The sequence below is a fragment of the Prinia subflava genome, chromosome 1, assembly GCF_021018805.1.
Source record: "Prinia subflava isolate CZ2003 ecotype Zambia chromosome 1, Cam_Psub_1.2, whole genome shotgun sequence".
In the NCBI taxonomy this organism is placed as follows: Eukaryota; Metazoa; Chordata; class Aves; order Passeriformes; family Cisticolidae; genus Prinia; species Prinia subflava.
The window spans coordinates 123,757,867-123,781,898 of record NC_086247.1 but is presented as its reverse complement, the minus strand read 5'-3'; the positions used below and the strand labels follow the sequence as shown (position 1 = coordinate 123,781,898).

The 24,032-nt window shown below is 38.6% G+C and overlaps 1 protein-coding gene across 4 annotated transcripts in view; it reads left to right on the top strand.

Annotated features, from left to right (window-relative positions):
- Window positions 1-24,032, top strand: part of HDAC9 (histone deacetylase 9) — a 278,167-nt gene that overhangs the window by 49,471 nt on the left and 204,664 nt on the right. The window contains exons 3-8 of one of the 4 annotated variants that reach the window (XM_063411127.1): window positions 99-340; window positions 1,275-1,425; window positions 3,521-3,647; window positions 5,546-5,667; window positions 20,287-20,415; window positions 21,499-21,614. In XM_063411127.1, coding sequence (XP_063267197.1) covers window positions 99-340; window positions 1,275-1,425; window positions 3,521-3,647; window positions 5,546-5,667; window positions 20,287-20,415; window positions 21,499-21,614 — 887 coding nt within the window. The remainder of the gene's footprint in view (window positions 1-98; window positions 341-1,274; window positions 1,426-3,520; window positions 3,648-5,545; window positions 5,668-20,286; window positions 20,416-21,498; window positions 21,615-24,032) is intronic. The other 3 variants (XM_063411115.1, XM_063411110.1, XM_063411120.1) reach the window with 3 other exon arrangements.

The following is a 24,032-nucleotide window of genomic DNA, read 5'->3' as shown; positions in this document are numbered from 1 at the left end:
TCTGGGTGAAATGGGTCTTTTTCCTGGTAGCAATGCTCTCTGTTCTCCTTCTGCTGTTATATTTAATGTGTGTCTGTTCTGCTGTGTTGCTCCCACAGTGGATGTGAAGTCGGAGGTCCCCGTGGGGCTGGAGCCGATCTCGCCGCTGGACTTGCGAACCGATCTCAGGATGATGGTTCCCATGGTGGACCCCATCCTGCGCGAGAAGCAGCTGCAGCAGGAGCTGCTCCTCATCCAGCAGCAGCAGCAAATTCAGAAACAACTGCTCATTGCAGAGTTCCAGAAGCAGCACGAAAACCTGACACGACAGCATCAGGCCCAGCTCCAGGAACACATTAAGGTAGCAACATTTTTCATTTATCCCTTACTTTATCTGCAAAACTAATATGCTTAAGCAGACACAGAAAGGGAACGAGCCTGAAAGGTTTACTGTGGCTGAGAGGTGGTGTTTGAGTGCTCTTTTCTCTATATTCGGATGATAAAAGCCTTTTAAAGCAAAGCTGCTGGCCCCTACCAGTGACTTGCTCACAGCAGACCAGGGCGATACTATGAGAATTGTCAAGCTCATGAGGCCACCACATCCACACAAAATCGAACTTGCAACCTGGATTTCCAGCTGAACTTCAAAATGGCTGTTTTTACTATATACTGGTTTTAGTATATTAAAAGACTACTTTTTTGGGCTACTGTTTGAGTTTGTGACCACAAATCAAATTGATAGGCAAGTGCATAATATTTGAATTTGTAAAATGGAGGCAGGACCTGATAGTGTTGTGTTTTCACTCTCTCTGAGCTGCCTCATATAATACAAAAAGAAGAAGATTTATAAGATTGTATGCACTATGGCAGGATTGCTATAATGGGTTTTGACTGGGAATTTATGATCTTGCTTTCCATTTCATTTTTTTTCCTTCTTATCTACTTGCCATTGTGCTGCTGTGCTAAGCTTCCACTCGATAGAGCTGACAAATGGAGCAGAGCACAGCAACCAGAGTTGAGTGATGCACAGGCAAAGAGCAATGTGAAGTTTCCAGGCATCTTTGCCAAAAGAGAAAGAAGTGAAACCAGAGCAGCAGGCTGCTACCTGACACTAGAGTTCAATTTGGTGACAGCCAGTAATGCACTATGCTGCCTAAAGTCAGTTAAGAGATGAAAAGAAGTGTAAGCATAAAAGCAGCACTGATCCTCAGTTTCTCAAGGGGGTTGTTTTAACCAGGGCTGACCTAGAAAACACTGCAAGCTGCACTTTCTCATGTCTTTTTGTTCTGTGCAAGTTACAACAGGAACTCCTAGCCATTAAACAACAGCAAGAACTCCTTGAAAAAGAGCAGAAACTGGAGCAGCAAAGACAAGAGCAGGAACTGGAGAGGCATCGCAGGGAGCAACAGCTTCCTCCCATCCGAGGCAAAGAAAGAGGACGAGAAAGTAAGAGCCAATGTACCATGAATCCTAGTAAGAAATGAATCTATTCCCCTTTGCATTCTCCCGGCCAAAATGAACTATGAACAGGAACCTGAAGGAAGCCTATTCCTGTGTGAAGTACGCAGGTCGAGAAGTCAAGACTGTGCTTTGAGCAGGGCCACCCACTGCACCCACAGAAACACATTTCTGGTTTGTGTGCAGACTTGGAAGACTGCAGGAAAGCACAGTTTGACTGACTTGTATATATACATCTGAAGAGTCAAGCTCTTTGTGTTAAAAAAATGAGAAAATTTGAAAGTGTAAAGCTTCACATGAGAACTTTTTGAAGAGCTTATTTCTCGATACAGAAAGCACTATAAAACAGCGAAAAATTAAATTTGTTGCTGAGCATTGTTTCAAGACTGAAAATAAAATGAAATATTTAAGAATAGCTTAGGATGTGACTTCCAAATATTTCGCTAGGACTTCTGCAAAGTGTCTTGTGTTTGTTCTTGATGACATTTCATGAAGCGTAACCAAGAGTTATTTCTAGCTTATATATAGCTATAAACAAAATAACTATAAAAGTTGGTTAGGATTTGGTGCTCACTAGAGGGAGACAGATACAAATAATTCTCTTTAGTGAGGTCAGTTTGAAAATCAGGTTGAAGTACAGTGTGAAGACATTCAAGATGAAGCTGCCACAAACAGGTATTGTTAGTTGCCCTACTAAATGAGCACAAGAATTAACTGACAAAGAAGCAGAAAAACGCTTTTTTATCTTGGGAGGAAAAATATATCACTTCAACAGCTGTAGATGTACCGTGTCATAGGCTTTAGAAGTCAAGGTGTCTCTGGTGCTTCTAGTACTTTGAAGAACAATGAGCCCCCAAAAAATTTCCATCTTATTGACCTAGAAATGTGAAGGTGTGGAAACTGCAGGAACAAAAGATTCCTCTAAGCAGTATAAAAAAAATCAGCCTCCATATGAACAGTTGGGCTTTATCAGTGCTCCTGCCAGAAGAAGAAGAGAGATGTGACCTCAATGGTTCCCTTCTCAATTTGAGCTTGCTGGGTGGCTGTTCAGGATGTAACAGCCAGCTAAACAGCTTGTGACCCCTCCAGCCCCAGCCTCAGCCCCAGAGTTTGTTGGTGGTGGTGATCTATTTCATGAGTAGAGGGGGGAAGGGAGGTGTGGGCAGCGGGGTTGGGGTGTGAAACAGAGAGGTAATATAGAGGTATTTTGTGGGAAGTGGATCACATGGAACATGCTCAGCATCTCAGCTGTGGTGTGTCAGGGTTGGGTAACCAAATACTTAGAGTATCAAATATGGCTTAGTGCTGCAACTTTGAAAGAAATGGGGTTTCATCCCTTTTTTGCCACTGATTCTGGAAAATGAAAAGATTTTTTGGTTTGGTTTTTTTTTTGTTTTTCGGTTTTTTTTTCCTCCTTAATGAACACTGTTTTGGCAATGAGTCAAGGAGGTGTCCCACACTGCAAGTTTGAATTGGCAGTTTAACCTCACAGTGATGTGCTCTACTTTTTGTTCTGTATTGAGCTAAGAGAAGTCGTAATGCACCGTGTCTTTTCTTCCAGACATCGCAGGTAGAAGCTCTTAAGGGGCTCCAATTAAAACCCTCACTGCTGGCTCTTTCTGCAGTGTTCTGCTTATAACCAAGACACTGTTCAGAGGACAGTTTTGCTATTTTACTACTATTATTTTATTAAAAGAAAAAAACATTCATTATTAAAAGCTCAAACTGACCTTTTGTTACTGTCTTTTTAGTTCTATTGTTGGTTTTGCATTTGGGTTGTTGGGAACTATCAGGAAATAATTTAAATTCTTTAGATACATCTGGCCCTGGATAAATGGCCTCATCTACTGTTGAAATATTCCTTATGACTTCACTGGATTTTTGGATCATGGCCAACTTCAGGCTTCCACAGACAAGCATTTAATCCAAATGTTATCTCATTTTGACTTTTTTCCACCAATAGTTTTTTACAGTTTACAAAACTTGCAGCAATAAGGCACAGACTCTGTTTTGGGGTTTGTTTTCTTTGAAAAGTTAATTTTTTAAAGTAAAGATAAATTGCATTTAACTCTGTGTTTCTTAGGGGCAGTGGCCAGTACAGAAGTGAAGCAGAAACTTCAAGAGTTCCTGTTAAGTAAATCAGCTACAAAAGACTCTCCAGCAAATGGGAAGAATCATTCCATGAGCCGCCACCCCAAGCTCTGGTACACGTATGTTCAGTATTAATCTGCTTCCTTGTCTCGTTGAGGTATCAGCTAAGACTTGGCAGAATGCTTTTCCAGCAGGGCTGTTGAGAGTCTGCCTCCAGAGCAAGGCAGGAGTTCAGCCCAAAGATCTGCAAAAAACCAGAAGTGTTATATTTCTGGTTGAACTGAGAAGTATTCGGTGTTCAGTAATGTGATGAGAACTGTACAGAGCAAGACTTTCTCAAAAATCTGTATAATTGGTTTTATTTCAGCTACTTCATCTGTAGCATCTATAGCTGTTGCTATCACAAATTTTACAACTAAACCTGTCATTTTTCCAAGCATCTTAAATTTTTGTAGTTAGAGCAACTTTGTGTTTGTCTTACTTGGATTTTGAATCAATCACAAAACATTTCCCCTTGAAGAAATGCTGCTTTGCTTCCAGTGAAGTTGTTTGAATGAGGTTAGTAGTCACAAAGATTTTGAGAAAGATAGGGGTCATTAATTTTTCTGACTCATGGATTTTAGTATCTGAACTGCATATTCTTATGATAACTTGGCCTTGACAAGAATCTGCTTAGACCATGGAAGCAAGTGATTTTGTTGAGTCCTTCAAACCATCTATTGACATGTTAAGAGTTTACAGTTTGCAGTTTTTATTCCCCACATAAATGAATCCAACAAAATGAACTCTCTCTGCATTTCTGAAAGACTTCAATGTCATGCCCGCATTGACCTTCAACAGGACAAACAGAAATGCATATGGTACACTAGGTTTCCATCTTTTACTTAACTCTTTTTAAAAAGGATTGCTGAAGGTTGAGCCTTGGAGTTTGTATTCTGAGCTAACCAGAGCATTTTGGTAAAATGATTTAATATATAGTTATATTATGTTCAGTGGTGATACAGTAATTAATTAATTTTTTTCTTCCAAACAATGCGCAAAAGTCTCTTGAATATGTAAGATTTCTGGAATAATAATCCGAGCTTCAGATGACTGAGTATGAGGAGCTCTGCAGAGGATGCCTTCTGTTGCACTACAGAAAGTAGTAATTCCTCTCATGACAGAGACATATTACTGATTAACCACATCGCATTGGAAAGACAAGCAGAGTCTGTAAAAGGCCAAGTAAAATTATGTTTAGATAAACACAAAGTTTGAACGTTTTTCTCCTTTCTCTCTCCCTCTCTCTAGATAAAAAAACCCAATCAAACCTGCCCCTCCCCAAAGGAAAAAACTCAACTTCTGTTTCTGAGCCAAATGATGCAATTTCTACATGATTGTTCAGAAAGCTCTGGCCACAATATTTCTTTCATCCAGCAGTTGTCAGAAAACGCTCTTCAGCTTGGAGCTTCTCTGCTGACAGGAGTGCTATGTGCTGCAGAGTGGTGTGCTCCCAAAAATCACAAATAGAACTTAAAGTCAAGGTTTCATTTACCTTGTCCACTAAATAATTTGAGGGAGGGGGGGTATCCAAGAGATAATGATTCAATATTTCTGGTTATTTTATACAAGCCCTCCTGCCCTAAAAATCCCCCACAGTTTGACAGAGAAGGCTTGATCAATATATGTCTATTTGTATGTGATTAACAAGCCTTAAATGACTTTGTCAGCTGATTCATATTAAAAAGCAAACACCTGAAATGGTCAGTTCCCCAAACTGGTGACAGACCTTGTCTGTAGATCAATATGAATCTTATCCTATATGACTTCTATAATGAGTGCCAAAAAATGTGTTTTTGGGAATCTCAAGGAGTTCCATAACTAACTGTAAGAGTGAAATTGGTTACATGAGCCTGTGGTTAGTGCACACTCAGACGAACAGGAACATAAACACAGCTGAGACCTGTGCAACATGTGTGGATAGTTACTGCTGGTCACCTCGGTGACAGCTAATTTGTGACCTCTGTGTGTGCTGCAGGGCTGCCCACCATACCTCACTGGATCAAAGCTCTCCACCCCTGAGCGGGGCCTCGCCACCATACAAGTACACTTTACCAGGAGCACAGGATGCTAAGGATGATTTTCCACTTCGTAAAACGGGTGAGTTAACGTTGTTTAGTCGAACCCCTTGCCCAGCAATTCTCCCACCCTTTATTTTAATCAGGCTGTCCATCAGGAGGCATATATCATATTCCACAAATCCTGTTCAAGATGATACTATGAGTAAGTTCAAAAATCCAGACTGCATATTCCCAAGGTCAGCCTGGTACCAAGAGTTGGTGTTTCCCAGTGCTGACAGCTAGTGCAGGCTTCAGTTCTGATAAATTTTGTTTCTAAACAGATCATCATTTCATGGATCTTTATTTTCTTTGCTCCTCTTCTGGCTTTAATAACTCTCTGCCCTGCTTAGTAGATACAGTATCTGTTTTCAGATGGTGTTCTGCTTTTAGACAGTGTTTTTCAGGGCATTTTGAGGGGAAATCATGGAAAGAGGAGGAATTGGGTTTACATTATATGTTGTGTCATTGATTCTCAGAGCATGTATGCGTATCACAAGAACTCACAGAATATTCTGAGCTGGAAGAGAACCAAAAGGATCATGGAATCCAACACTTAAATGAATGGCCAATATGGGGATCAAGCTCGTGACCTTGGCATTACCAGCACTGTGCTGTGTCCATATACACACATTTGCATGTCTTCTGACACATAGAAAATGTTCTTTTGAAGGTTTTAGAATATTTTAGAAGATCTAACAATTGAATATTGTATCTCGACGGCAGGTGAACTATAGAGTTAGCTTTTTCTGCACCATAAAGAAAACTAGAATGGTGGTGGAGTCCATGTGGCTGTTGCCTCAGGACCTTGGTGCAGTGACTGGTATCCAGGAATGCAGGGAGACACTCAGAGGAGGGGGGAAAAAGGAAAAGAAAACATTAGATCGCTTATTGCATGAGTCTGCTGTTGAGTGATATAGTTACGTTCAGAGAGAAAGTCTGACCCCCTACTGTGCTAGCAGCCTTTGAATGCGATTTAGCCACTGGGAGATTGAAAACTAACTGCAAAAGTGATGTGAAAAGAAGTGGCATTTGGAACCAGCATATATTCAGAGAGAAAATTCAGCCTGTATCTAATACTTAGGGGCAGACTGACTAAGCTCATATTATATCCCTAAATGTTTTCAAAGGGATGGGAGCGTGAAAAGCAAAATGCTAAATTATTCTAGCTGAATTACTCTTTGTACAATATGGTGGCAATATAACAAGATTCTATAAAATCTTGTTTCAGCTGTTCATCACAATAAACCCTTATGTGCTTAATACCACTGAACAACATATATTTTCTATGCCAACAGACTACACATTTTCATTTTTTGAACAAAAGGATACATTCTACATCGTCTAAATGCTGTAAATTCATCTACATGTATTTGAAATGCAAGCTTTAATTTTTCTTCTATGTTTATGTGTCTTAAACGTTATGATTGATATTTATAATGTGTCAGACTGTTGATCTGTAAAACAAAACATTTTCAAACTTTGTAACAGTAAAGTTCTAGTGCAGCTGCTAATACTTTTATATCTCTGTGGGGGTTTCAAAATATTCCTTAATTCAATTCCCATTGTCTGCATAAGAGGACTATTAATAATTAAATCCAGATGTTTTCTATATGTTATTCCAAATATTTGGGCATGCAGTGCATCAGTTCCAAAACTGAACAAAAGACATGATGACTGTCTGAAAAGATATCTACAGAATAAATAGACAAATACTAATATAATCATTAGTATAACCGTTTCTATGACATTGACATAGTGATTCTGATAAGCAAATATAAATGAAGTATACAGCATGTTGTATGTTACCAGCAGAGGATATTTGATATCTCCAAAAAATCTGTGAAAATAGCAGCTGCTAATATCCTGTTTACACATCCAGTCTCTCTGTGTACTAGAGATGTTTAATTCCAGTCTTCAGCAATATCCCCACAAAGTTTTCAATGATTGTTCATCAAGTTGAGTGTAAAAGCAACAGGAACCACATCGACACAAGTCAAGTGACCCTAAACTGATCTGGGTGGCTGTAGGGCCATCCTCCAGGCAGAGGGGACATTGTGGAGCCTGTGTCATCCTCACGGGACCCTAGTAGACAAAGATGTCCCACGAACACTCATGTATATGGACAGGCTGTAAGCCTGCAGAAATCTGACCTTTGCCATGAGGGGTGAACCTCTTTTCCTTCCCTTTAGGCTATGAAGGCTTATTGCCACTGGCTCCTGGTCAACCCTCTGTGGTGCTGAACCTGCGTGAAGCCAGCAATTCATGTGAAAGCAGACCTCACATTCCTTTCAGCCTTTAGAAAGGAATACCTGTTGAGAGTTTTAATTACAGCTTTGTTTTGCTTTTTAGGTTACTTTCTTTTTTTATTATTCTTTAAAATATAAGATACAGAGGTATCTTTCTCTTCTCCAGCTTTGAAAAAATGTTCTTGTAAGATAATTCTCATTGAATCAGGTACTCTGAGATCAGATTTAATGGGAAACAAAGCTGAATGATTCTTCCCTGACATCCTAATGTGTTTTTCAGTGCTAAGGGAAGACCAAGTGTCACAGAGGCATTGTAAATCATGATTTTTGCTTGCTTACTTTCTTGTTTGGTAATCCATTTAATCTTTGCCTAATTAGTCCTGAAGTGGCATCTCCTTTTTAATAGTCTAAAACTTAATTCCAAAAGAATGGTACAAAGGAAAATATTTTCTGCAGCCTTTACTCTTCTAGTATCTAGACTGCTAGAATGCCTAGATAACAAGGGGAAGACTTAAGAGTCTTTCTCTGTCAGTGTTTACAGTTAGGTACCAGAGTTAACATCCTAGTGCACTGACTGTGGTTACTCAACAAGTCTCAGCCATGTGGATTGTTCCTTTCTGTACAAGATGCAGCAGAAGTTATCAGCAGTGAGCTTCAGAAAGTTTAGCTGCATGGAGGATTGGGACTGTCCTAGGGGCTAGAGGCCAGGATATGCAACTCTTTGCACAGCTGCATTTAGATACTTGGTGTTGACAGACTTTGAAAAGAGCAGAGCAAGGGGAGCTATTGCTTCACTGGATAGATAAATACACCATAAGGAGAAGCTACACATCTGTAGCTACGAGCAGAATTTAGTGTAAACAGCATAAGATTAAATTTTAAAAATCCCCAAAACTTGCACCATGGATACCAGTTGTAACATGTTTTGTGCAAAGCACCCAAAAGCCTGAGCAGCACATGGTTCATTAACTTTCAATGAGACTAATGTGTCTAAATTACCCTGAGAGGTTTGAAAATACCTCCCTCTTACTGAACACTTTTGAAATTCATACTGACTGTTTTAAGAGCTCTGATGGGAGCCATGTAGTTTTGAAACTCTGCTCATTTAATATGGGGAACTTCTGCTTGTTGAGCTCCTCTATTCTGTGACTATCTCTCCATGAAAATATTATCCTCTTGATGAGGTTACTGTAAAACTAACAAAAACACGATAAACAACATGAGTTTGGTAGGGTAGAAGATATTTTCAAGCAATTTTTTTCTTTTTTTTTTTTTTACTTTTTCAAAATGCAGAATTTCTGGCAAATGGCTGTAACATTTGAGTTTTCTGCAATCTTTAAAATTTCATTTTTTGTATGCAAGTGTTGATGCAAACCAGCAAAAACCAGTAAGTTCCAGCAAGGTTTAGCTCTCTGGCCGAAGCTGCACACTTTTTAAAAATGTGGAATTTCTGCAGTTTGTTTCATGCTTTTGCTTTTTTTTTGGAAGAAATTCCTGGAGACATCATCACATCAAGTATGAACAGTTTTTCCTTTCCTGAGTTTAGCACAATCATGGGAGAATTGGAATGTCAATCAGTATTTATTTTTATTTTGTTTTTGTGCCAATTGAACCTTACTTTGCAGATGGAGTTGTATGCTTACAACTAGGGATCTGAAGATCTCTCACAGTATAAAAATGTGAGAAGATGTTTGTAGCTCACTTTCCAAAAATTGGAAGCATGCTCAATGGAAACAGCATGGGGTTTCTTTTAATAGCAAATAGTACGAGGTTCTTCCGTGGATGGGATAAGATACAGGAAAAAAGAGGAGATGAAGGATTGTTCAATATTGTGATGAAAGAGAGGAAGAAGGCTGTCCTGCACAGCCATGAAGATCACTCTGTAAAAACCATATTAAGTTAACCTGATTAGGCAGTAGAATAACAGTGTAGGTCTTGTATAAATGAGAATGAAAGGTTCCTGAATGAGAACGCAGAAGACTTTTTTTTTTTAAAGAAAAGAACTTAATTAGAATATTTCCTTACAATTCTTTGTGCACTTAGTGACTCATTAATTTACTGGAGCAGTAGAAAATCAGAAGAAAAACATTTCATGTGTGAAGGTTTTTCTCCTTTTCCCTTTTGTGCCACCAGATTTTATTTCTGTTTGCATTTTCTAGGAAAACACTCTTTTGTGATGTAACAGTATATAAAAAAGCTTGATTTCTTTTGGTTTTCATTTTTTAAAAAAAGGCTTATAGTATCCCAAACCCTCAATTACAATGTCTGCCAAAATGAAGAGGTCCAGCTCAGTGGAGAGAAGTGCTTTTTTTTCTCTGAATTTATGAGCAAGCACAATAAATGGGAGAGGCACTTTGTTTATTGAAGCAGGGAAACGAGGCAAACATATGATTCCCCTAAATTTATACCATTTTCCAGGGATGCTAAGCATTCCTGCCTCTCCAGAGTTCTTGTTTTTCTGGGTTGGTGAACCATCTTGACAAATTTGGACTAGGTAATGTGCCCAGAAGAAATCAGTACTTATCAAAGTGAGAAGGAGAAAAGTCACTCTGATCTTGGCCCCTCTTCCTGTTAATCACCAAAAGTTTTTAGCCTTTCCAAATTCAGTATCAATAACTTCAGAGCATGTAATTAGTAGCAGGAAGTTTTAGAGAGAGGAAAAGCTTCCACTTGCAATTGCAGGGTGAATCGGAGGCAAAGCTTCCAGATTCATGTAATGAGCAGGCCAAAGCAGTGTCCAGGCGCTGGGAGCCAGCAGCTCCAAGGAAATGGGATGTGGCTGCAGCTCCTGTGCAGGGCTGCTGCTGCCTACAGCCCATCAGAGCCCTGCAGCCTCCCAGGCTGGGGTGAGGAGGGATGTCCTGTCATTCTGAATGACCTCCAGTTAGAGGAGAATTTATCTGAGACATCTTAAAACTGAATAAAAACGAGTGCTAGGGGAGGCTTAATGATGCTATCGAAGAGAAAAGACCTTGGGTTGGTATCATGAAAGCTGCCAGGGCCTGCACCAGGGTTCAACAGGAGTCATCACCAGAATGATTCTTGTGGAGACCACCATAGTCTTCCCATCAGTGGAAGGCTGTTCCTCTAATGTATTTTATGTAACATTTACTTTTAATTGCAGAAAGCAAGTTTTTTGTCAGTGGGTAAAAAATTTATTCAGTTTCTGGATTCAATGTCTTTCTCTTTTAGCAAAAATCCCAATCCTTTTATATATATCTCATGTTCTGTTTCACTGGTATTGTATGATGCTACCAACCCTTCTTCATAACTAAACTGATTATACAATCTCAATCAAAATGCAATCTTAGTTCTTTTACTGACCAGTGTATAACCAAAACTGAATTATGAAGTTCTGCTTCATACAGGTATACCAAACTTTTCTTACATTGTGAATGTTTTCAAAAATGCTTTATAAATTAGCGTTTAGAAGTACTTTGCATAACTTTTTGATAATTAAGTAATCAGATACTAAACACCTTTTTTGACTTTTGAACCTAAAGAAACTGCTTCAATAAGCAACAGGGAACTGTCCTAAAATCTAGAGCATTTTAAGAGCATAATGTCCATTGAAAATGAAGTGGAATGTTTTTAATGGGTATTTCAAAGCTTATTCCCTCTGGATAAATAAGTTACAAAATACTGCATATAAAATTTGACACTCTTTGAAGTCAGTAAAAACTGTCCTATTTGATTTCAGTAGGACTAGGATTTTTCTTCCACTGTATCTAGAGCAGCAACAGTTGAAAACTTTTAGAAAGGTAAACAAGAACATCTAAAAGATGGCAAAAAGAGAGAAACAGAGAAGTGAAAAGTGGAAATCACATGGTATGGGATCATCCAAAATAGAAGATATTGGTTAGCAAAGACTGCACTTCTCCAAAGTCCTGCAAAACATAGTTTCACTGAAAAATCTATTCAAACCCACAACTCTAATTAAGGGGTTTAGCTGCCAAATAACATGTTGTGGCTAAAGCCAAGTGAGTATTACAGAGCCATTCATGAGCAAAGGCATAAGCTTTGTACTTTGCTTTTGATTTTCTCATGGGAAAGTAATATAAATGAGAGTGATACCTCCCTGTTGGCTTTAACTGTTAGAAATGCAAAGCATGCTGAAATTGTACATAATTCTCTTCCAAAGCAAAGGAAATAGCATTTCAATGGTTTTCCTCAGTGTCTCGTTGAGTTATGGTGGTGCACAATTATTCTTGTTAAATTACTCTACCAGATGGAAGTTTACATTGTATATTTAGCTAATTAAGTTGTAGGGGACTGGAATTATATCCCAGAACATAAAAAATCTGTCTAAAAGTAAATTTATTTTAATTCAGCATGGTTGTGAAGGTGTATTATGGATGTCCAATTAAGACTTCAAACGTGGGGTTTTTCTTCTCACTTTTGTTAATGTGAACAGATACTTTCACAAAGTTGGCCTTGCCTACAGAAGTTCAAGAAGACAAACATAACTTGAGTTTCCAAATAGTTTTGGAGCCAATTCTATCTTCATTTTTCTTCACTGGGGCTGAATTCCCTTCCTACTTTTGAGACGAACTTGGCCAATGGTTCTCATCTGCTAGATATACTGTGTTTTGGTTGCTCTTGTTTTCTTGGCATCCTGTTGCCTTTGGATTACTCCAGAGTACAATTCAGCAGTCTAGACCTGACCAGCTCACATTTACTGATGACGTTGATGCCCTGTAAAACTGTGGGAGAAGGTGATGGTGTTTCATCATGAATTTAGGAAGGTTGATGGAATATTGGACTGTACTTTTTGCCTGACATCAGTGAGTTATCACTTCTGGATATTTTCCTAGATTAAAATCTCTGGGATTTAAACATCCTATGAACTAGTTCCCTCTTTTATGGGGCTTGGGGAACAACATAATTATGAACATGATTATTCTATAAAAAATAGATCATGTATCTAGGGATCAAATGGTGACCATGGCAAAAGCCTTGACTTTGGGGCTAGAGGATTATCTATGACAGTTCTTCACTGAACAGAATCTTTTTTTTCTTGGGTTTCAGCAGATTTGGGAGGAGGATTTAGACTGAAGAGTGCGATTTGCTATATTTGCAGAAAAGATATTTTATTCCCATTACTTCTTCCCAGCTAGAACCAACTGGTGTAGATGGTCAGAAGAAAGGGTAAGAACTACCAGTGGAAACCTAACCAGAAGGACTGCCAGTCATGCATGTCTTAATTTATTTATTGAATTATTACCATTCAAATGAGGGATGCCCTCTATTCAAGCACCTGTCTCATCTTCTTTTTTCCTCTACACCTCCTGAGAACTCAGATGTGAATTGGCTCCAGAAAGTGCTATAAAAGGTCTAATAAAATTACAGAATTTGATGATGTGCAGAGAAGATGAAAATTAATTTTAAACTATCCTTGCTTTTTAATGCCCTGCTTATTACCGGAAAAGGATATTATTTTACCTGTAAGATGATTAAGATGACCTGATATAGTAGTGATATGTCATGGTTTCAACAGACTTGAGATGTAACAAGGATTCATAAAGCCCAGTAAAACCATGGCTTTCTTGAAACTGCTGTATAACCCTGTGGTGCAAATGCAAGGAGGTGATGTCCTTTTTCTAAAAACCTGAATTTTTAATTCTTGCTAAATCCAAGCAGTACAATAAGTAATTTCTACATCAAACTCAAAATACGTGTTTGATTATCGACGGAAACAAGTCTTTCTAGGCGCAATTTATTATGTTTCCTACAGACTGCAGTGAATAACAAAGAAAAGTTAGATATTTAAAGTAGCTTCAGGGACTATTTCATTTTTGAAACTTGCTTTAGAAAATTAATGAAAATTTGCTAATCTTGTTAAATTGGTTTCCATAGCCTGAAGAGAGCAGAAGGGTTGCAATATCCCCTCTAACCTAGTCAGCTCTTTTACCACGTGTTTCACTAAATTTGTTTTTTTATTTAGGGAATGGATATTTACCTTGGTCTGAAAAAACAAAGCATTCTACCTTTTACAGAAGTAAAATAAAGCTAACGACTAAAGGGTTTCACATATGACCAGCACTGCCCATAAAGTGAATGGTTGTACAGGAAACAGTTTCAGTATATCCTGAAAACACATTAGGTGATGCAAGCCAGAAAAACAAAGCATCTCCATCCTGTACTGCTGTATCTGGTTCTCCTGCCTTGCTGGGACCACCCAGCAGTCAGGTCCGTGTAGTTCTTGGAAGAGCTTTGTTGGAAGGGCATGTTAAATAGCTTTCGCTCTCATTAATCTAATTTAAAACTCTTTCAGAAGTGGCATTTTAAATCATCAGAATTTAGAAGTCATTGAACCCACAGAATTATACTATATGCAGACATCTTCCACTCTGTCATCCAGTGGGGAGAATGTCCACGTGTGCATTGTCCAGTGTTGTGTTCCATTGGGATGTGGCCTTCTACAGCACATGTCAGTCACGTGTGAAGACAAAGAGGCACAGCTCATCTTGCCTGTGCTTCATATGAACACGTGGAGGTGGCTGAAGGAGCAGCAACCAGAAACTTCATTCAGAGCAGAGAATAGTTACACAATTGTGAGAACCACATGCCTAAAGGCTGTGAAACCACCCCGTCTCGCAGAAGGAGACACTCATTCAAAACTCTTACAAAGCAGCTGAGGAAGCTGGAAACAGCTTTTGTCCCTGACCTGTGTCTCTGCCCCTCTAGCTTTCTGCCAGCCTTTGGTAGCATCCATAGTTTTGCTGAGTAAGCCCAGATTATCTTCACATTTTTCCTTTCTGGTGGTGCTTAGGGCTGTCTTGTGCATTTGATTCTGCCTACCTCAACTGAAGAGGAAACTGGGAAGTTTCTCCTTAGCCCACAACTTCCAGACCAACTTCTTAGGAACCCAAGATATGCCTGTTCTGGTTGATTTTGTTACAGTGTTAATGTGGGATTTGACCTTTTCCTAGGTCTCCAGGTTGTGGCACAGCATAAGCAGGCAGGCTGCTTTATTATTTTTGTGTATTACCAGGGTGACAAGGAGCCCACAGCACTCAGGAACCTGTTGAGCTATGCAATGGACCTGACAAAATGAGGATATTTTCACAGTGGTTTTTTTCCAATTCTGCCCTTCCTTCTTCAGGGTAAATCACAACAAAAATCCCAAGTTATCTCACTTTCCACATGCAGTATCTTCTTGAAAATATTCAATTGCCAGAGTGCTAGAGAGAAATTTGACAAAGGATAAACCAGTGGTATGCTGGCAATACCCCCATTGTGCTAACCAGTGACATCTTAATGTTTGTTTTGCAGTTCTGATGGCCTGTACCCATGCATCATCAATTTGTGCAGCACAAAATCCTTATCTGTACATGAGTCTTGTATTTTTGAAAAGCAACCTGTGTGGTGCGAATAAACAGATTTCTTGACTGTGTTCAGTTTCTGATACTTGTAAGATAGGAGCCAGAAAAAAGAAAAAAACAGCCCTGCATGGAGTACGGTGCAGAAGGTATTCAAATCATTATCACACATTTAAGCTCTTCACAGCTTAAAAACATTATAGCTAAAGAAATGGAGAATACCTGTGAAGATCTGCTTTAAGATCTTGAAGTCTTTGGTTTTTAATTGTTTCTGGTGACGTGGTTATGTTAGGGAAGTTCAGGTTGCTGCTTTAAAAAGGATCTTAGTGGTAACAGTTGATGCCTGGGCGATGGCGAGCAATTTGTATTTCTGGAGTAGGATGTCAGTTTTGCCACTATTGCTCATGCTGGGGTTGGAATCTTTTTAGCCAAATTTAGCATAATTTACCTTGACTGCCCCACAGCTTTTCTAAGCCAGCCTGCTTGTGAGGAAAAGGAAATGCTTTCACTTGAGAGCCTTTTGGAATCTGGACAAAAGATCACTTTCTGTTCTTCAGGCTTCCTATATATGGCTTTAGCCTCAAGATGAGGACCTGCTTGCTATGCACCCTCTCCCATCCCCCATTTCCTGCCTGGCTTCATTAAATGCTGATTTGAGGTTGGTAAACACTCTTCTGATACAAAAGTTCTACTGTGTTCCAGGAGCCATCAGAGAGTAGTGCATTACTGTCTTTTACATTCTCTTCATACGTGTCTTCTCACCATGAGAAGGATTTTCATTCCTTCCTCTTAAATATCTCTATGTTTAATAACAAGGAACAGCGAAGCAAAGCCCTGTCAAGAAAACTTCAGCTCATTTGGGAGCAATGTGGCCTCAGGCTATATTCTTTAATGCTAGTATCTGATAATTGCTAATACTAAGCAAAGTGGAGTATAGGACATAATGACTTCACTGAATCATTTTCCTATCTCTTGTGCTTGTGTTTGAGCATCATGTTTCTTAGGAGAGACTAGCTTTCTTTCACCTGATCAGTGATAGCTCATGTGATGAAATTAATGTGTACCTACATAGAAACCTGTATGTTTTCCATTTTTAAGAGTACAGTTACTTTATTCTTTCTTCCTCTATGAAGCCACTATAAAATATGAGAAAATTCATTTAGACACTGTTTTTCTCCTTCACCTACAGCCAAAGTTCTTAGTTCTGTAGACACAACTACAAGTCATGGCAAAATGTTAGGTAACCAATCCTTTGATTGCTTGTGATATCTTCTGCTGTTGTTTAAACTAGTCCTTCTGTGTCTTTTGTATCTGTTTTCCACTTACAATTATTTAAAGAGTAATACCAGTCCCTAATTACCAGCACTGAAAAGACAATAAGCCAGGTAATAGCAATAAAACTGAATAAGCCATATTACTGCAGCATCTCATTATTCCAAATTATGCTACATCTATATAAACAAAGTAATTTTTAGACTAGTCTTTCCTGAAGTCCTCTGAAGTGAATCACTCAAATGGGTATCTGATTCCCTCTGAGAACAATGACATGGACTTTGATGGCCTTCAGAAAAAATAGCTGTGTCTTTTTGTTTTCTTTTCAACAAAACACTTTCAAATAATATATGTCCATTTTCTCCAAGTGGAAATTGATTATTACTTGTTCCAAAGTGATAAATATAATAGAAGTGCAAAGATTTGTGTAGCAAAGAGGTTAGCTAAACAGAGAGCAATTAAACAAATATCAGCTGTATCCTGTTTTTTAGTAAGATTTTAGATTCACAGCCCAGCCCACCAGGTTGCTGCCATGGAAAATTGCCATCCTGTGTTCCTCATCCTCACGGCCACATTCCTGGCCACGTGCTCTTGTTTTTCTCTTGTCTGTGGCATTTGGGCTCATTTGTCAGTTGATTCAATCCACTGTAGTGGAGTAATCAAACCCAGCACAACCCACCCCATTCCACTCCTCCAGCACTTACAGAGGCCCCCTTTCCTCAGGAAGGTGATACAGGATGTTTGCTATATGGGGTCGAATTAATCTACATTTGAGTAGATCCCAGTGGAATGGTTAGTGTATAGAAAGTTAACCTTGTGCATTAATTTTTTTCCTGTGTCAGTGTCTTGGTTTATGGTTGAATCACCATACAGATTCCTTGATGGTCTTTTGAATAATTTTATGGTATTACTGTAGCAAAAAAAGTTACTTCTTAAGGGCATGTATTTGCTTGAGAAAGCTACTCTGCAGCAAACTGGGGAGTAAATCTTTAGCCTCAGAAGTTATTTGGCATTGACTCCCCATGTGACAATTTTCCACATGGAGAATGCCTTTGTGTGATGAACATAGCCAGCAATGGATTAATTAAGCTGAGCAAAGGAGCAAATAATGTGCAGTAAAAATACTTACATGGTGGCTAATGCAAAACAGTTGTTTTGAACATTACCCCTCTGTAGAACCACTTCTAAGAGCCACTAGTTGAAAGTACTGAGCCAAATACTCGTTTGAAACATAAGGCAAATTAATTATAATAATTCTGGGCCATTTGCTACTAAGACTTTCCAAGTATCTTGCAAATACTAGGGGAACAATCTAATTTTAAAAAAAAGGGGTTGAAAATTTTATTTTCACTATTTGCTAACATTCACATTTCAGAGTTTAAAGGACTAAAATAGTTTCTAAATTATCTTACATATGTGCTTTGCAGCAGTCAGTGTGTATATATACATATATACGTTTGTAATTGCAATCCACAGCTCCATATTTGAACCTTAAAATACTTAATTTTGCTTTTTTAACTGTCAGAAGAGAGTTGATAGTTAGAGACATCTTATTACTGCCCTCATGTAGGAGTGCACCAAGGCACATAAGGTTGCTGTTGTGATCCATACCTCTTGCAGTGAGCAATAATTCTGCCCCAGCCTTGGTGGAGCAGGATGGTTCAGTGATCTCTACAGTCACACACCAAGCCAATGCCTCAGCCCCTGCTGGGAATCAAGAAACCAGTGTTCGGTTCTGCATTTGTTTCATTGGACCAGATATCCTCAAATTGCTTAGATTTGTGTATTTTGTCCACTGAAACCAGAGTTCTTTTTGTTAGCCATTGAGTCCTAGTAAGTACCATGTTAGGAGCTGGCAGTGTCTCAGGGAGAAAATTCAGGAAAGCCAGAATTTGAAGCAAACACTCTTCAAACACTGGCTTTGATTTGTATTGTGATGTTTATTTTATAACTTTAAAAACACTATTCTCCATGCCATTTAATATTAAAATTGGTTATTTTCATTTTAAAATTATTGTTGTTTTTCATGCATCTTTTCAGATGGCTCATAAATTCATACATTGACTTTAAAGTTTGTTTTCTGTGCTTATTGAATGTGATGGATTCAAATGCAGAATTTGATGGGAATGTGGTAAAAATAGAACAGAAATTTCTGTGACTGAGCATGAAACATTTACATAGAAGTGGAGAATTTCTTCAGTGAATATTGCAGAGGATTTGTATCACATTTATCTGTCACGGATGCACAGACAGAATATATACAGACATATTCTCCTGATTTTAAAGAGTACAGAATAGCAGAAATTGAAATATATGTAAATGCAAAAGGAGCAAGTGCCTTTTCTTTTAAATGTCATCACACCAGGTGTGTCATATCACCTGGTATGGTGATAGCAGGTAGTGTAATCAGCCCATTATTATATTTTATGTTATACTTTATTGTTAGAACCATTCATCTTAACAGTGGTAGTAGGTGATAAAAATAAATTTATATTTAATATGTTTATTATTAAAGATTTCCAATATTGTGCTAGCCTGTGTATCTTGGTCTGAAATGTGTTGAAGGCGCGGGGTCTTCAGAGGGCAGCCCTTGCCATGTGCAGTGCAGTGCATGACAAAGGTCAGTGTGTGACAGCAGGTACTGCTGGTCACAGCAGCTCTGCAGCCCCTTTGCCCTCCAGTGACCATTTCTAGACCCCATCCCTGAGGGAGCAGGTGGGATAGAAGGAAAAAAGATGTGCAATATGACATGATGGGCAGGAACTAGAATTAGAAGTGTAGGATTGAGTTCCTCCGCCAAAGTGACAAATGGTGTAATTCTGAATTTAGTAAAGATAAAAGGTGTTTTGGTTTTCTGCTAACTCTTGCTCCTTCTGTGAGGCTGGGTTTAAGTCTGTGCATAGGAGAGAGAACTGATCCCAGTTTCTAGCTCTCTCTCTTTTGAGATACTGCTTAGCCAATGCTCAGTTCCAGGAAGGAAAATATAAACAAATTCTATTCCACAATTTCACTAGCTCTTAGCAGTCTCTTTGATACAGGGTTTACTTGAAGAACAAATAAATGACTACATGAAACGTTTTATCATGCTAAAAATACCACAAATAAAAAGCACAGCAGAACTGGCCTTCATATGAAAAGACTGTGTCCATTAAAGAAACAAAGGTGGAACTTGCCCAAGGTGCATTATATATAATCCTAGGTTTTCTGGGAATCAATCCTACTTCTTCATTTTCAGAGCATATATTTTTCTCTGTAAATGTTCTTAGGACACTGTCATAAATCTAGTTGTTTGGTGTGTTACTCAGAAAACATTAAAGTTCTGGACCTAAAATCACTGACCAAGAAATGTTCTGCCAGCAAGGCTTGTCGTAATTTATATTGCTCAGAGAAATCAAAAGGCACCAGTGGAGGCTAATCTGTTTCTGCAATTAGACCTTAATCCAGTTAGAGCGTTCCAAGTTCCAAGATGTGTTTTCCAAATTTTCACCTACAAGAGAGATAAAAATAATGTAAATTAAATTTGCATTTGTTTATTATTAGTACTTATGGTAGTAACAATAATTAACGGGTAACTTCAAAGTTGCAATGGAATGAGAAAAATATTGGGATCCGAAGCACTTCAGGTCTCTCCAACTCTTTCTAGCTTCCAGTCTGAAATGAAGTTGTATGAGGAGCAACAGGATGACTGAGAATGTTGGGCAGTAAAATCTCTGCCTCCAAACCCTTCTTGGATCAGATGAGATCCTACAGGGTCTGTGGTGTCTGACACAAGCCAGGAATTGGATTTGTAGTCACATATTTTCTTCTGTTCATTTCCAGCTTCAGAGCCCAATTTGAAGGTACGTTCAAGATTAAAACAAAAGGTGACAGAAAGGAGAAGCAGTCCTTTGCTCAGGAGGAAGGATGGAAATGTCAGTTCATTCAAGAAGCGTCTTTTTGAGGTGACAGGTAATTAAGAATGGAGAAGTTCTGTTGCCACAGCTCACAGAATAGTGGTGGTACTTCAGAATTGAAACTTGCTAACAAAACATCATTTTGCTTGCTAAACAAAACGAGCACTTGCAGTATTTGGCCTCATCCTGACATTTCTGGCTGTGACTTTGTGTTGATATTTAGTAGATTCGTGACTTTTTCAGGTGATCAGGCCTTACCCTTATGCAATCAACCGTTACTAGTCTATCAGACATATATCTGAATCCACTTTATATATCAGGATTATGTCACACTAAGATGGAATTAAAATACAACTTGAATAAACACATTGGTGTCCCTGTACGTTCAGTTCTTGTGACAACTTTACACAGTATGTCATTTGTGAAACTCGAGCAGAGATGTGTATATAAACATGAAAGTTACTAAGGCAAAGTAGTTTCTTTATAAATTATTTTTGTGTTATAGCTTTTCTACAGCTAATTTGTAAATTTCATTTGCTGAAGCCTCTATGAGATTCTTGATACCCATTTCCTTTGTTTTCGCTGATTTCTTTACAGTTTGCGTACTTACAAGTAAGTTATAAAGTGAAATATTTATCACTGGAGGTTTTTTCCTGATGCTATTGAAAGATACATATTTTGCCAATAGTATTTGTGTATGCAATGATTGGTTCACAATGGGCTCATCCCCTTCCTAGACAGAAAAGATGGCAGTAGTTCTCATCTCTTACAGAGCCAGAACTGTTACAATTAAAAAGGAAAAAGTTTATTTTCTTTACTCATTACAAGCTCCATGTCAGTGTCTCTGCCTGATACTGAGTGTTATAACCATCTTTGTGGGAAAAATAAATACTAAATTCTTCTTATGTGACACAAACAGATAAGAAGGGGAAAGATCAAGAGTATCTTTCCTTGTTAGTTGTAAAAAGCAAACCAAAGAAATGGAAGATGAATCAAGAGTCTTTAATGTAAGTAAATAGTGTAACCAATAGATATTTTTCAACGGCAAAAAAGCCCTATGCTATAAAGAGTATGTAATTAATCAAGATTATGTGTACCTTTCCAGAGTGAAATTCATGTATGTTAATCTGTTTTTCAGAATCCTCAGTCAGTAGCAGCTCCCCTGGATCAGGTCCCAGTTCCCCAAGCAATGGTCCGACCAGCAGTACAACAGAAAGTGACACCTCAGTTTTGTCATCTAACATTCAAGCTGAGGTAAGACTCGGTACTGTGTGGATAGTTGCTCAGGTTTCTAGACTGAAGATGATGGAAAATTTGATTTGATCGTGCTCACAAGCAGAGTAATTGGGATACCAGGACACTACAGGCTGAGATCACAGTATGTTATGTATGTGATATATCTTTACGTACAAGATGCCTGTTCAGAAGACTCTGGTGGTAAGAAAAGTTCAGGAAAAAAAAAGCAGTAGTGTTACTAGAAGAGTGGAGGGAGCTGTGAAAGGAACTTGATTACAGAATATTACCTTCTGGAGTGATCTGAAAGAGATGCTCAGTGCTGAATGCTGATAAAGAACTCCTACATACAAAACAGTGGTTTAGGTGATCCTAACACATAAGACCTGAGGTGGTCCCAGGTTCAGATGAATGCTGAAGTAGATTTCTTTAATCACAGTATTTGGAGTTAGGTGACTAAGTCCTTGTCACATCTCCCTTTTATTTTACTGTATCTCAGTTTCCTTACCTGGGCAGTCCTTAACCACCATAAATGTCATGCCACAATTCTTGAATACTTGTTTTGTAAAGTGAGATTGCAAACGGAAGGAATCTTAACTACTCCCTATTCTGTTTCATACTTACGTGCCTATAACAACAGGAATGCAGATGGTAAATCAGTTGTGATAAACCTCATTTAGCACAGATGACATGCCCAAGTCATGCTTTCCATGGCAATATCGTAACGGGACAGTCAACTAATTCAACCAAGAGAGACTCAAATTCCACAATATTCTATATCCAGCCTATACTTACCACAGTTCCTGCTTTGGTGGCAAGGTCTCCTATTAGTTGTTGTTTTATGCTGTTTATGTTAGAAAAATTGCATAAGAAAATGTGATTTAACAAAGTTTTAGTTAATGGAGCTATTTCTCCAGGTCAGTGGCAGGACATTCACCTAAAAAAAACCCCTGGAATGGGCAGTTCAACCTCCAGCAGTGACTTTTCCCCATAATGAATTAATTGTGTGTGTGAACTATGATCCAGGGGGCAGGTGGGTGACCTCTGCACACTGATTAGTAGCCTCTCTCTGGCCCGTAACCAAAAAGAAAAAAAATTGCATTGATGGCTAACATGTGGTCTTGTCTCATAGCCCCCCGTATGTAATTGCAGAGAAATTTAAATGATGCAGAGTAAGATCCATCATTAGGATTAGATCAGATCCTAGTTCAGTGGAATTCAGTTGTGTATTTTACTACTGGGAATGTTTTAGATAGAAGTTGGTAATATGTGGGTGTTATTATGCGCTGTATTAAAGACGAAATCTTATCCAATTGGATCTTTTATTGACTTGAGGATTCTACAAAATGGAAGGGCATTTATGTCTCAGACTGGTACATGGTGCTCTTGACTTTTTGCATGGTACAGTTTCTGCACGCTTGCACCATCAGAAATACATGCACCTTGGTTGGGCTGTTGATCTCTGGGGAGATTTGGAAAGGTTGTAGCAAGAACCAGCAGCTATATTCTGTTTGCTAGTAGAACATTGCGTTGCATATTATTTGCCACTTCTGTGCCAGACATCAAAAATTATAACCCCAACATACAATCAAAAAAGCTCAAAGGAGCCTGAAAGGTTCCTTTAGAAGTTGAGCTCTGCATGCTGGTGTCGGTCACTTCACTTGGTGAAACGTGCTAAGAATCTGAAAGTACAGACTTCCACTTCTGGATCCAGTTGGGGATTTCTTTACTTCTCTGGTTAGTTGACTCTCAGTACTGTGGTCCTGTGGGTGCAAACATTTTTCCATAAATCTCAGCTTCAGTGATTCTTATTTCAGTGGAATTTTCTTTGGTAATTTAACAGCAGCCAAATTCCTACAGATCTCTTTCCTAGTTTAGTTGGCCAAAGCCTAACAAAGTCTATACGGCTAATAAATTTTTAATCAGATTCACAAAGTACAGAAGTTTCTAGTAATAGGATGAGTGTTCCAAAATCACCCAAAATATCACTTGTTTTTCTGTAATCCTGTATGACTCATATTGCTGTTGTTTCATAATCGTTGTTGTGACATTTGCAGTAAGTGTTGTGCTCATATCTGTGGGTGGATAGCCACGGTTTTCATGGCAGCAAATAAAACACTTTTTTCTGGGGAAAAACGGGTTGCTATGACAGAGTCATTTACCAGTAAAACATGAGTCAGTACCATAAATGATTACACTCCAGTGCATGGACAGAATTAGAGCATTATCAGTAATGAAACAGATTTTTAAAGTATTTTTACCACATGCAGGGGAATAGTGAGACTTTAAAGTGGTTTACTCTCTGGAGCAGACAGTCTGGTGGGTAGACGTTTACAATTTTTTGAATGAACAAAGGTGTGCTGCACATGCTGCAGCTTTGCAGATAATCTTTTACTATCACAGTTCCCTTAATGGTGCTTTCACTACCATTTGTTAAAA